This window comes from Opisthocomus hoazin, chromosome 3 (genome assembly GCF_030867145.1).
Source record: "Opisthocomus hoazin isolate bOpiHoa1 chromosome 3, bOpiHoa1.hap1, whole genome shotgun sequence".
Classification (NCBI taxonomy): domain Eukaryota; kingdom Metazoa; phylum Chordata; class Aves; order Opisthocomiformes; family Opisthocomidae; genus Opisthocomus; species Opisthocomus hoazin.
This window is the reverse complement of record NC_134416.1, coordinates 22,019,786-22,033,412: the sequence shown is the minus strand read 5'-3', so window position 1 is coordinate 22,033,412 and position 13,627 is coordinate 22,019,786. Positions and strand designations below refer to the sequence as shown.

At 38.9% G+C, this 13,627-nt stretch overlaps 1 protein-coding gene across 4 annotated transcripts in view; it reads right to left on the bottom strand.

The window, feature by feature from the left end:
* RSPO2 (R-spondin 2) overlaps positions 1 to 13,627 on the bottom strand; it is a 119,344-nt gene that overhangs the window by 38,837 nt on the left and 66,880 nt on the right. For 2 of the 4 annotated variants that reach the window (XM_075415685.1, XM_075415684.1), the window contains 2 exons: positions 8,015 to 8,158; positions 7,049 to 7,234 (listed from right to left, as the gene is read on the bottom strand). In XM_075415685.1, coding sequence (XP_075271800.1) covers positions 7,049 to 7,234; positions 8,015 to 8,158 — 330 coding nt within the window. Of the gene's footprint in view, positions 1 to 7,048; positions 7,238 to 8,014; positions 8,159 to 13,627 lie in introns of all 4 variants that reach the window. The other 2 variants (XM_075415683.1, XM_075415687.1) reach the window with 1 other exon arrangement.

The window sequence follows — 13,627 nt, the reverse complement described above, 5'->3', positions numbered from 1 at the left end:
ACGTGTTTCATTTTCCTTCGGGTTTGGATATTCTTTACCATTACTTTTCACCTGCAGAAGTCCCTTCTGAATATGATCAGCTAAGGGTAGAAAAGAAAAACCTTTTAATACTCTCAGCACAACATTCTTTGTACAATGCAGATGTTGACAATCCAGACGAGCAGATTCTGCAGCTGACAAAAGCTTGTTTCCTGAACTAACTTAATAACAAGCATGCCAGGCTCCAAGGGTTAAGCCACACTATAAAAGTTCTTGTTCTCTGGAAAGTCTCCAAACTGCATTCATCTTGTCCCTTCTTACTGCCACTTGCTAGCTCCTTCACAAAATGTGCAGAATAGCCATCAACTAAAACACAAAAATATTTGCTCATTACTATCACTTTCTCAACCTGCACTGGGCAAATGAGTGTCTTTGGTGGAGATTGCTTCTTGTAAGCTCTCTGCTGATGCTGAAATGTTTCTTCCTTTTTGCTTCAGAAGCTTTGAGTCATGCTTTGTAACTGAAAATTACGGGTTATATTTTCAGACCAGCTAAGGCCAAGCCTTCTTGATCAGAGTGTAATTGGTGCTCAGAAAATACATCAAGGAGGCAAGCCTGCTTGGTCACATCAATATTCTAACGGAGCCAGTACTCAGTGGAGCTACACTTAATGCAGTTTTTACCTGTTTGATGAGGGAAAAAAAGGGGCAGATTTGGTCCAATGCTACTGCAAAATTAACGGAGAGCTGCAGCAGGCAATGAGAGTATAGTGTTGTAAATGTTATGTAATACAGTCTCGTTTAAAATGCTGATAAGGCTTGTAAACACTAGCTATTATATTACAGTGATAAATAATATTCCAATGTCTTCAAGATTCATGCAATACTAACCAAAGCAGTAAGATCTTACTGTTTGTAAATCTTGTCATCTTTCCCAGAACCACACTGCTTTCTGTTTGCTACCATACCTCTTCAGATCATGCCTCAGCTTACAAGATAATCTTTTCTAAATAGCATCACTTTCTTTTATCTATAACTTGCCACACACATTTATGTCTTGACTTAACTAACAATGGAATTAAATCCTCACGTTACTAAAGATGTCAACAAATTAGACTGGAATTTTATTTAAGATTTGAAAAGTCAAAGCAGATGTAAAGCTAAAATACAGTTCTATATCTGCATCTCTACAGTACCTCTGCTAGTCTTTCAATGTTTTCTTAGACTGCCATAGTGCATTAAATTAAAATAAAGGTACATTGTGCTATGTATCTTTTAGACTCTATGCCAGCTTTTGAAATTACAAATGTGCAGCACTCAAAGACAATTAAATGAATAGGTCAAACAATAATAAAGTAAATTAAGAAATCAGCACTCCTAACTAAGCTTCCATACTGATTAAAGCTAAACTCAGAAATGCATGAAACAACAGTTAGCACTGTATTTGAAACATTAGACATAGACATTATTTCAACATCAATAAAACAGGACAAGTTAAGAGATCTCAGCACTACAACAAACACGGCAAAGGCTTGTATGTTCCTTTTCCCTACGACCAGTCATTACAGTTTCTAATTGGGAGTAGAATATATCAGAAATTTTGCAAAGCCCGAACAGGAAGAAGAGCGTTCTTTCAGCCTAAACCCACAGAACATTCTGCCTTTCACAGCAGCAGGATCATCCAGGTTGGTCCCCATTCTGACTCCCTGCTCTTAGTAGCATCAAGACCATTCAGATCAGATTGTTCAGGGCTTTGTCCAATCAGGCCTTGGAAACTTCCAAGGATGGTGACTGCACAGTCTACAGACAAATCTAGCTCAGTGCTCAACACTCCTCGTGGAGGAGACAACAGTTTTTGCTGCTCCTGGACCAATTTTTTCCACTTAGACTATCTCTTCTTGTGGCAACATGATACCAGCAGGAGATGTAAAATGTAATGGTGATGTTTACTGAGACCCACCTAGAGAGACCCCTAGCATTGACACTCAAGGGGCAGACAGTGTTCGTAGGTATTGTGCCTACTTGTGACCACAAGTGCAAGGCACAAATTAACATCTCAAAAGCATCCTGGCTTACAAACTTACCCACATTGGGCACTTCAGTGTAGAGGTAGTCAAAAAGCTCAAAAGAATATAATCATCTGTCTGATGACAGAAATTACTCACTGAGTTCTGTTGCTGCATTTATTTTGATCTTTTTAAAATTTATTTACTTCTCACTTATGTAGAAGAGGTTCATTGTAGATGAAAGGAACCTCACGAAATTCAACAAGTGCAAAGTCATGGCCCTGGACCATCTTGCCTCATCCTAACCCGAGCAGCAGGTAAGACTATGTAACCACTTCGGGTCCTTTCAAACCTGTATTATTCAATAATTGTATGACTTTGTTGGCTGCATAACTAAAAAATTATTCAGTTAGCCTCTTCTAAATAAATCTTATAAAAGAGAGAAATCCTGATTTCCTCTGTGAGGTTTCAAAAGAAAACCAAACTTTCAGGTGGAGTGGGAGGACCGCACAAGAACATTTTTGACCCTTTATACTGCAGGTTGCCAAGTTAAAGCCAGAAATTTTAAAACATTCACTCTCAGAGGAAATAAGTCTCCAAGTAGAGAGCTGCTTTGCTTGCCTTTCTAATACTTAACAAGAAACATAAGAGCATTCTGCAAGTACCTCCAGGGTACAAACAAAAGAGGAGTGATTTACTGAGGTGAACATGGGGACCGTGTAAAAATAAGAAGTAAAAAGAGACTATTTATAATAAATATATGGGAAAACTCCTAGACAGCAAGCTGTATCAGCCCACAGAATATTTATGCCTGCTAATTTCCCAAATGCTTGTAACGCAATCACTCTTTTTTAAAAATTCTTTGTTTCTATCTTTGAGCGGAAGAGGAGAAAATTCATTATCAGGAGGAGACTAGCATGGGTAGGAGGTACCCTGAACAATCCAAATAATCTTCTTCTGAGTCTAACCTCTCATAGTATGAATCATGTTACACCCAAGCCACAGGGTAACATACATAACATGAACAGATACACAAACATGACTTTCCCATCTGGTAATAACAGTTAAATCAATTAGTCCTGACAATAACAAAATACCACTGAGTAACATATTTGAAATCAAGTAGAGTATCCTCTTATGTTGCTTGGCTTCAGTAGGGAAGAAGTGAAATCATCTTTCACTTGCATTCCAGCTTGTATTTCTACAACTCTGCAAATACTGGGAAGTGCTAAAGAGTTCTTCTTCATCAGCTAGCTTTGTACCACAGCCATATGGCCAGATGGGTAACATCTCAATCCTTGATAAATATGAAAGTGATGTCCTTAGTAGCAAAACTGAATTTAACTCTACTTCTTCTGCAAATGTGTAAAAATCTGTTTCAGAAGTTTTTCTGTAATGTGGACCATAAATAGTAACTGCAAAATGTACAGAAGTAAAAAGCATGTGTTAAAACCACTTTATTTGACCCTGTTCTACCAAAAATATCCTTACTTCCTGTGCTCAATTTAATCCATCTCAAATCACAACCATGTTAGCTGTATAATCCAATACTTATCCTACACATTTGTTTGAGTTTATGTACTGAGAACATTAGGAAGAAAGGATCTATTAACAGTCTCTCAACTGACATTTACAGGGATTATGGTGCTTCAGTCCCTCACTAGTGCTAACCTTACATTTTTCTCTTATTTCCTCTGTTTAACAGATCGGTTATGAAATTTCTAACATTAGGAAAACACTGTATTTCTAAAAAACACAGAGCCTCCTCCTTAACAACCAGGATCTGCTTGATTTCAGCTTCCCTGTAACCAGCATCTCTGCCTCCTGCTACTTCATAGTGAGTAAATAAGCAAAGAAACACTTTGAGTGTCTAATGGGGCAACCTGCTAACTAAATTAAATAAAGATAAAGGAATGGGATCTTAGACCAGTCATGTATGTAATCATAATTAAAACATACTATGCAGCAGGAGTTTAGAACAGGACAACCTCCATGGCTTCCTCACCTGCAAAGATAGCCAGGCCAGGTGAAGACTTACCCCAGGCACTTAAAACACCATTAACACGCTCCCTCCCAGGAGTTTCTTAGGAGAGAAAAAGGAGTTTATACTCTGGCCAGTGTTTTGTATGATTGCAGAGAAGCAGTATTAAGCACCAGCCTTCAGTGTGGAGAGTTCAAATGTGCAGTTTTGTAGATATTTATCTCTGAAAATACAGGCAGGGAATTCCACACCATGGCAGGACAGGAGAGGAGTGTAATCTTTAGGATATAGTGGACCCCATGGTACTACAAAAACTACAAGTACTACAAGCCTTTCACTCTGAATTTGCATGTGCCACTACTTTCCTGATCTGTAGTGAAAAAAATGCAGAGAACTGGGCAAAGATCTTGATATAGACAAGGCAATAAATTCCCCAACACTTAGGAAAGCCTTCCACTGTGCCTTTGAAAAGATAAGATTTGAGAGGTAAACCTTTAAATCAGTGACCTGAATTGCTGGGCAAGAAGCAATTTAAGAGAATCTGCTACAAAAAAGGCATGAATGTTCAATAGCTCCAGATTACCACAGTCACATGAGCCTGCCACAGCATTCATAACTATTGTGGTCCACTTAAGCACACTTCTCAAATTATTTACAACAATTTGAATATTTTTTATCCCAACTAAGTTATTAAGACTAAACTCACACCTGTAAATTTCTGCTTGCCAGGAGTTTAAATAGAAGCTGGATACTGCTTCCATGAAATACCTCCCTCTCTACACACTGGTTACATAAATGACTGAATCTCTACCACATGGAGTTGAATTGAAAATATTTTGAAATTTTCTCATATTTTCCCCTAAAAGCTAAACTTCATGCATCTGAATGGCAAAAAAAGAAAATATTGATTGGAGATTTTGAAGAACTTCACACAGGCTCTTTTTTCTTCCTTCCATTTTAGCAGTGAAACATTTCATCTTATCACTAACCCCATTTGAGCTTCAGAGTTTGTTAGAAGAAACTGGAACAGCTTATCCACCTCAGCAGGCTGCAAGCACTAGTAAGCGTAGCTACCTTGATATAAATGCAGTTGACTCATTACCATGAGACACGTAATGTAGCAGCCCACATCAGCTTTGATTTTTACCTTTTCTTCTTCCTTCCTATAGAGATGTTAATTTTGTTGGTTCCAATCTTCAATGGCTTGGAGAAGTTTATTTATGTTGCAGATTAACTGTACAACGCACCCCAGACCACTATGACTATGCATTACGTGTGCATGCATGTGTGTATGAGAATAAGGAGTGGGACTGGGAGGAAGAGTGCATAACAGACTGCGTTGACCTGGATAACAGAGAATCAGCTTTATATTCGCTTCCAGATTGTGTCAGGGTCCTAGAAATAAAAACCAAGCTTGTACAGATTTAACCTGTACACTGAAACTTTATGTATTTTTTTTCACTGGTGGGCAGTATGTTCAAGGCAAGAGAGACATATTCAACAATCCCCACAAAGCAAACTTATTTATGTACCTATTCTAAGATTTTTTAGCTTATTCATCAGGTTATGGCTTTTCTCAGAACTCTTCAACACTTTATTGCTTTTGATTCATCTGATCTCATGGTTGACCCAGGTTGCAGCAGGAGGTTGGACTAGAAAACTCTTGAACTCCCTTCAAGCCTGAATCTTTCTTTAATCCTCTGATTCCAAAAGGAATGGCACCTTTATCACTTATTGATCACCCACCTTTTCTAAAAATTCTGAGAATTCTGTAAACGTTCAGTCAGCACAAGTGAAAGGTCAATCAGTGTGTCCAGTTCTGGGCTCCCCAGTTCAAGAAAGATGAGGAGCTACTGGAGAGAGTCCAGCGGAGGGCTACAAGGATGATGAGGGGACTGGAACATCTCCCCTACGAAGAGAGGCTGAGGGAGCTGGGCTTGTTCAGCCTGAAGAAGACAAGGCTGCGAGGGGACCTAATAAATGCTTATAAATATCCTAAGGGTGGGTGTCAGGAGGATGGGGCCAAGCTCTTTTCAGTGGTGCCCAGTGACAGGACAAGGGGCAATGGGCACAAACTGAAGCACAGGAAGTTCCGTCTGAACATGAGGCAGAACTTCTTCCCTCTGAGGGTGACGGAGCACTGGAACGGGCTGCCCAGGGAGGTTGTGGAGTCTCCTTCTCTGGAGATATTCAAGACTCGCCTGGACAGGGTCCTGTGCAGCCTACTGTAGGTGACCCTGCTTCGGCAGGGGGGTTGGACTAGATGACCCACAGTGGTCCCTTCCAACCCCTACTATTCTGTGATTCTGTAATCATTTAAATTTAAAAGATAACAAAAATTCCTTTCTACCAGTGACGTGTCTTCACTTTGGGGTCTACAAAACGGGACATAAATTCGAAATTTCATTTCCTTTCTCAAATCAGCATTGCTACTAAGTATTAGAACACCATGATAAAGAAATGTGATTATTTCTTTTATCTTTTGTGTTGTGGTAATTGCCATGAGCTGGTGTCATGCTGAAAAACTGGATGTCTATCACTGTTCTGTTTGTATCACATGTATCACATCAGCTTGGCCCTGATCTACAATATTCAGAACAAGTAACACGTTCTAGCTAATAACTCCAGCTAACAATGCCACGTGTAGCTTCATTTGATTTGAATACCCATCACACCAGCACTGGGTGTGCCATCTGCAGGAACGTTTAGAATCATAATCTTTCCTGCCATGTGCAGAGCAATTAGTTCTTTCACCATCACTATTGTTTTCATGCTGAAGGTCAAACTGCAACGTGTTACAGTTTTTCCATGAGGCACATCTTCAAAAAAGATCCATTACCACCCCAGGAAAAAAACAGTTTCACAGCCTACTGAGAGACTGATCACTCCCATGCTGAGCCTTTCCTGGGAGTCTTGCTGCACAAATTATGACTACCACAGTACTGCTGCCTTTCAGCCTTGGCTGGCAGAGCAGAGACAGGATTTCCCCTTCAGCTGGGATGAAACAGCTCTTTGCAAAGTTAGAAATAGGTTTTCAGTTAAGGAAAGCTCATAAAGATTTTTGTGGCATGGACTACGCTTACCTCCTGAACAATGCCTCATGGCCATCTTACACCGTCTGGATTCTGCAATGGTTGGGCACGGTATCGTGTCTTTTGCTGGCTTCTTCACAATTTGTCTTGTTCTCGTTTCCAGGCCCCATTTAAATCCACATGTTTTGTTATTTCTGCTGCAAGTTCCCCACTCACTCCACTGACCCACTTCACAGCCTTCTGATAAAGCAAAAGAAAACATGAGTGAGCAATTGTTCTGCGTTTTGTTTTCCTTCGGGTTTTTTTTCTTTGTTTTCATTTTTTTTAATTGGAATACACTATTAGAAAGCACCACTTGAAAGTTTTACTGTTAACAGGCAAAAACTTAGAAACAAAATTAAAATCTCTTTACAGAATCTGAAAGAATAGTTGAGCCAGCATCAACCTGAGCATAAAACCATCAGACTATCAATCTGTATGTAGAAATAATGTCAGTTGCAAATATTCAAAAACCCTCCTAAAATCACGAGATCAATTTAATTTTTTCTCTCTTTAATAAATAAATCCTATCTGGTTGCCACCTGGATTTGCAAAGCTCAAGAGTTCACATTTCCAGGTCCTACCCATCATGAAATGCAAGGAATACTCTTGAAAGAAAGAGACTGTTCTGACATGATTCCCAGGCTTCAAGATAAAACATCAAATTGTGAGACTCTAGAAATATTGTGGGAACTGCCAGTGTTGGCTCAGAATTATAAACTAAATTTAGTTTAGGATAAATAACTATAATTATAATAATAACAATAATAACAACAACCACTATAACTACTATTATGATTGCTGTTGTTGTTGTTGTTGTTATTATTATTATCACCACTATGGGTAAAGAAATCCAGACACAATTCATTACCAAATATTTCTCGATAGGAAATGTTAAGAATCAGCTCAAAAATCATGCCTTATTTGAAACCTGGCAAAAGAGCTGTTTCAGCAGCACTTTTGTGCTAAAAGACTCACCCACACATTCCATAAGCTCTTCCAAGGCTGCAAATCCAGGGGGGCATCCTCGGAAGCAGCGGCCTCTGTGCGAGTAGAAGCCAGTTTTGCATTTGGTACAAAAGTCTCTGCTAAAGCAGGAGTCGCAGTTTTCTATTCTGCATCCTGAATCAAAAGGATCACAAGGAACAACGAGACAGCTAAGTTAGGGTAAGAGTAAAAATGAAAGGACTTATGAAGCAATAAAATAGCAAAACCAGAAGTCCTATAACAAGGAATACTGTCATCCTGAAATCTATCTATCTGCTCTATAAGAGAAATACAGTTAACTGCAATTATTTGCAACACTTTTTTCCTACATCCTTTTAATCCTAATTTTTTAATCACAACTGTAGATAAAACATCTAGTTAAGTGAAATTTGAGTTAATTACATCTTTTTGGAGGAAAAATGTTAATGCAAATACTATATTCAGTTTGTTATTTGTTATTGAAAGTAGGATACATTTTTTTTTCCGTGAGTTGACCCTATAAACAGTTGAATGAATGTTTTCAAATATTATATCTGAGGTCCATATCTACATGTGTGCATGTGCTACCGTGCAAAAAGCCTCAACTTTTTTGAATATAACTCCTCTCTATTATTATAGCAGTTAAAAAAAAAAAAAAAACAAAACATTATTAAATGACTAAAAGACATAAAGCTGTAATAAATAGCAAAAAAAAAATACTATTGCCTTTTGAAATATTGGATTTGTCTGAAAAGTTAAGAGAAATATCATCCGCAACAGATTACAGACTCAGAAGCAGACTGTTCAGAAACATCGTATTCCACACTAAAACACGGCAACTTGGAAATGAACTAAATATCAACAATGATATGCCACCTGAAAAGCAGAAATACTTACACAGAGCTTTATGAAAGTCAGTCATACATATCTACAAAAAAATGCCAGGTAAAAATGGTCAAAGATTAAAAAGTAAAAGCCATTATATCTGGAACTGTAATGGACACTTTAAAATTAATTTTTAAAAATCTAATCCTTCAGCTAACGTGCTTAATTTATATGAACTATGTTAACTGTATCCTGTCTTCAGCTATCTGAAGTCACAGCAGGAAGCATTTTCTATTCACATCATGCAATAATATATTAATCTTTTTGGTCAGTTATGTCATTCATTTATTCTTCATTCTGTTCTAAAGAAAAAAAAAAACATAAATCTTAAGGACTTCTGAAATAGGTATTGGTAAATACCCCCTATCAATACTTCAAATTTAGCCAATCTTTATAAAACAGATTTTAGTATTTATTTGTGAACTTCAGCAGGCCAAATTAGGGCATACCCTAACACTTAAACTGGGGAGTGGTGGTAAATCATTCCTTGCTAGCAATTAGGGAAATATGAGGCTTTTTAGAGCAGATTTCTTGTGGCACTAGACAATAAATTAGGCAGCTTGCATGAAAAGGAAAAAAAACCAAGGTTTCAAATACTGGTACACCTTTCTTTAGTTAGAAGGAATGAGAACATCAGTTTGAAGTCTTGCAATGCCAAAGGGAAGCTCAGCATGCTCTGTTTAGACAGTCACACATAACCTACGTCCTACCAACTCCTGTGTCCAGCACCTCTCAAAGGGGCTTTTAGAACTTGTCTTCATGTAAGCAGGACCAGTTGGGCTTCTTATACACAGCTTAGTTTATATGAAATTCCCAAGAATGAGAATTTCTTTTTCATGAGGGTTGAACCAATCTTCAAAGAACAGGAGATCAACGCCCATACAATGACCCTGCAAAATGAATTCCCCAGATTAATGCGTCTGCAAGGTAAAATGGTAAGGTGAGCTGCTCTGGAGATGTGCTGCGAAAGTTAGCTGCAAATCTGGTTTGTTACACTCATCATGTGCTGCAAGTATTTTATTAATTGCAATGCTTGAATCAAACATCCAGTGTGTTTAAAAATTCAGAAAAAAACATTGCTTCTTGCCCACCCACACAAGACAGTTCGAAAAGACATCAAGGTTTTTCCAAATCATTTAATCCAATGATGACGTGCAGAACAGAACATGAAAAGAAAAATCAACATCATGCGACCCTCCCTCACAGCCAAGTGACGCAAGCGTATTTTTGAAATAATGTTTTAACTATTGCTTTCAAAACATATTGGGGAGTAACATGTTTAAAGTTTACTCCATTTGAACTTTTTTGGGTGGAAGAGGGATTAAATGACAGACTTTTGGTACAAATTGCTTTTTGATATCGTATAAACACAATTAGCAGGTGAAAGCCTCCCTCGCCTGACACTGGGGATACCAGCCATAAAATTATCACTATTTAACAGTACGTATGTGCATACGCCATATTTAAACATTACACGAATGAATCAATCATCTTTCAGTTTCTTGATCACACTTCAAAATTCCCATCCTATTTATATGTTTTGCTTTGCCTTCTACTGTCTTTTGTATCACAGTAGAGTCCTTGTCATGGTAATCATGTTTTGGAAGCTTTAGCAGGGGCTCCTGGGTTAAGGTTGGGTGGATATTTTCACCAAGACAGTTTATTTTCACTTTTTTCATATGAAGGTATATTACTCCAAATATGAAATGTCTATTACTTAATCTGTATTAGATTCAATTTAGGGGAAAATACTGAAAGAACATGAGGAATACTTTAAGAATTCTGAAATTACAATATTAATTCACAAGAGTGATACTCAGCACAGTCCTTGGGGTTACTGGGTACTAATCATAATGATATTATGATTAATGTACCTGGGGTGCATTAGGAGGAGTGTGGCCAGCAGGTCGAGGGAGGTTCTCCTTCCCCTCTACACTGCCCTAGTGAGGCCCCATCTGCAGTACTGCATCCAGTTCTGGGCTCCCCAGTTCAAGAAAGATGAGGAGCTACTGGAGAGAGTCCAGCGGAGGGCTACGAGGATGGTGAGGGGACTGCAACATCTCTCCTACGAGGAGAGGCTGAGGGAGCTGGGCTTGTTCAGCCTGAAGAAGAGAAGGCTGAGAGGGGACCTTATAAATGCTTATAAATATCTGAAGGGTGGGTGTCAGGAGGATGGGGCCAAGCTCTTTTCAGTGGTGCCCAGTGACAGGACAAGGGGCAATGGGCACAAACTGAAGCATAGGAAGTTCCGTCTGGACATGAGGAAGAACTTCCTCCCTCTGAGGGTGATGGAGCACTGGAACAGGCTGCCCAGGGAGGTTGTGGAGTCTCCTTCTCTGGAGATATTCAAGACCCGCCTGGACGTGGTCCTCTGCAGCCTGCTGTAGGTGACCCTGCTTCGGCAGGAGGGTTGGACTAGATGACCCACAGAGGTCCCTTCCAACCCCTACTATTCTGTGATTCTGTGATTCTGTGATTCTGTGATAATTTAAGTCAGTAATAGACTACACTGTAGCTGAACTGGGATTGACATCTACTCCCTCTTGACATCCTCCATGCACTCCCTTTCAAATCATGAAGGATGTTGGTGCAGCTCTAAGTCTTGCAGGGATATTTTTATAATTTACATAAATTTCAGTAAAGAACTAAAGAAGAGCAGTACTCCAAAAGTTAGAAGAGCTAACTTTCTAGAAGTCTATTTCCAATTACAAACTGTCACAGGTGTGGTTATAAAATAAAGACATTTTTAAAGAATTTATTATTTTTGGTGCCTAGCTTCATTTTATTATATTATTTAAATGTTTCTGGGGCAAATTTTCTATTTTTCAAATAAAAGTGCTATTAATAAACTATTTTACCTGTGACTGAGGTTAGCAATTTAGAACAAATGAATTCTTTAAATTCTGTTGCTTTTAGAGCTTAATATACCAACATGCACAGAGAAAGAAAGGGTACACTTTTTTAGTTGGAATCCTACAGAACGTTGATACTTGATTAATATTAAGGTACATTGATTCAGAACTAAATAAAACTGTCTCAAGTTGTGTATTTCTTATTGTTAATCAACACCATTAACTATGTTTACTTTGTTAAATATAAGTCTTAATGCAAATATATTGCAGAATTTGAAAATTTTTTGCATTCTATTATTAAATAATAAATTGTATAATAAATGAATAATCTAGCATGAAACCTACAGAAGAGCTGTGTGACATAATAAACAATAATTAAGAAAACCAGAATTTTTTAAAAAATGGTTTAGCCTTTACACAAAATAATATTATAAAACATAAGGAAATCTTTTTTAAAGTTAATGACCAGAACTGCTTTCTTCTGAATGCCACAGTTTTCAACACTTCAAAATTTCTGATCTCAGCATCTTATGCCACCAAACTCTGGAGAAAGAATGAAAAATCTTTCCTGCTTTTCAAAACCCCTTCCTAAATCCTTTTAGATTCCCTTTAAATTAGCTAGTTAGCTTACTGATATAATAAACCGGAAAACAAGATTTTTTTTTTAATCTGGAGAAGGTTCTTGTAAAAAGCAATTTTATTACTTCAGTTTGCTAGCTATAGATCCAATTGCTTTTCTCACTAGTTCAGTGGTTTCACTTTCTGTATAATCTCAGTAGCTAAACCATGCTGCTACTGTATTCATTTTATTCCACTTAAACGATTACCTAGAAGTTCAGAACACCAAAAAGCCCCAAAGGAAACAAGACCAAAACATCCAAGCATAGCTAAGATTTGAGAACCCAAGGAGATTTTTAGAGGAAAGAAACAGATATTGCATAACTCATGGTATTCTTCAGAAATGCTTTAATTTGTTTTCTCTTAAAATAAACAGAAAATGGAGCCCAGTAGAGGTTTCCAGATAGACAAGGGTAACTGCCTGGCAGATTTTAGACGCAGTAAGGAGAGGGAGTCTACAAGTAGAAGCTTTGGAGGCATGGGGAAAGATAAGATTGGTGTTGAGGAGAGACAGAGTTGATAAATTCAGTCGTGCAGAAGAACGGCACAGAGCGATCACATACCTTTGGCATGCCCACCGTACTTGCAGGGCAACAATGACAAGGTTGGAAACCTAATCTTCAGAACCTGAGAGTGAAGAAGTAAACGGTGCTTCATTGGACTAAAGGTCTAGTTGGAGCCCTGGAACTAGTGGTGTCCCTCAGAGGTCAGTACTGGGCCCAGTCTTGTTCAACTTCTCCATCAGTGACCTGGATGAAGAGTTAGAGTGTACCCTCAGCAAGATTGCTGATGACACCAAACTGGGAGGAGTGGTGGATACACCAGAAGGCTGTGCTGCCATTCAGCGTGACCTGGATAGGCTGGAAATTTAGGTGCAGAGGAACCTGATGAAGTTCAACAAGGGCAAGTGCAGGGTCCTGCACCTGGGGAGGAACAACCCTATGCACCAGTACAGGCTTGGGGTGGACCTGCTGGAGAGCAGCTCTGCGGAGAGGGACCTGGGAGTGCTGGTGGACAACAGCTTAACTATGAGCCAGCAGTGTGCCCTGGCTGCCAAGAAGGCCAGTGGTATCCTGGGGTGCATTCAGAAGAGTGTGGCCAGTAGGTCGAGGGAGGTTCTCCTTCCCCTCTGCACTGCCCTAGAGAGGCCCCATCTGCAGTACTGTGTCCAGTTCTGGGCTCCCCAGTTCAAGAAAGATGAGGAGCTACTGGAGAGAGTCCAGCGGAGGGCTACAAGGATGGTGAGGGGACTGGAACATCTGTCCTGTGA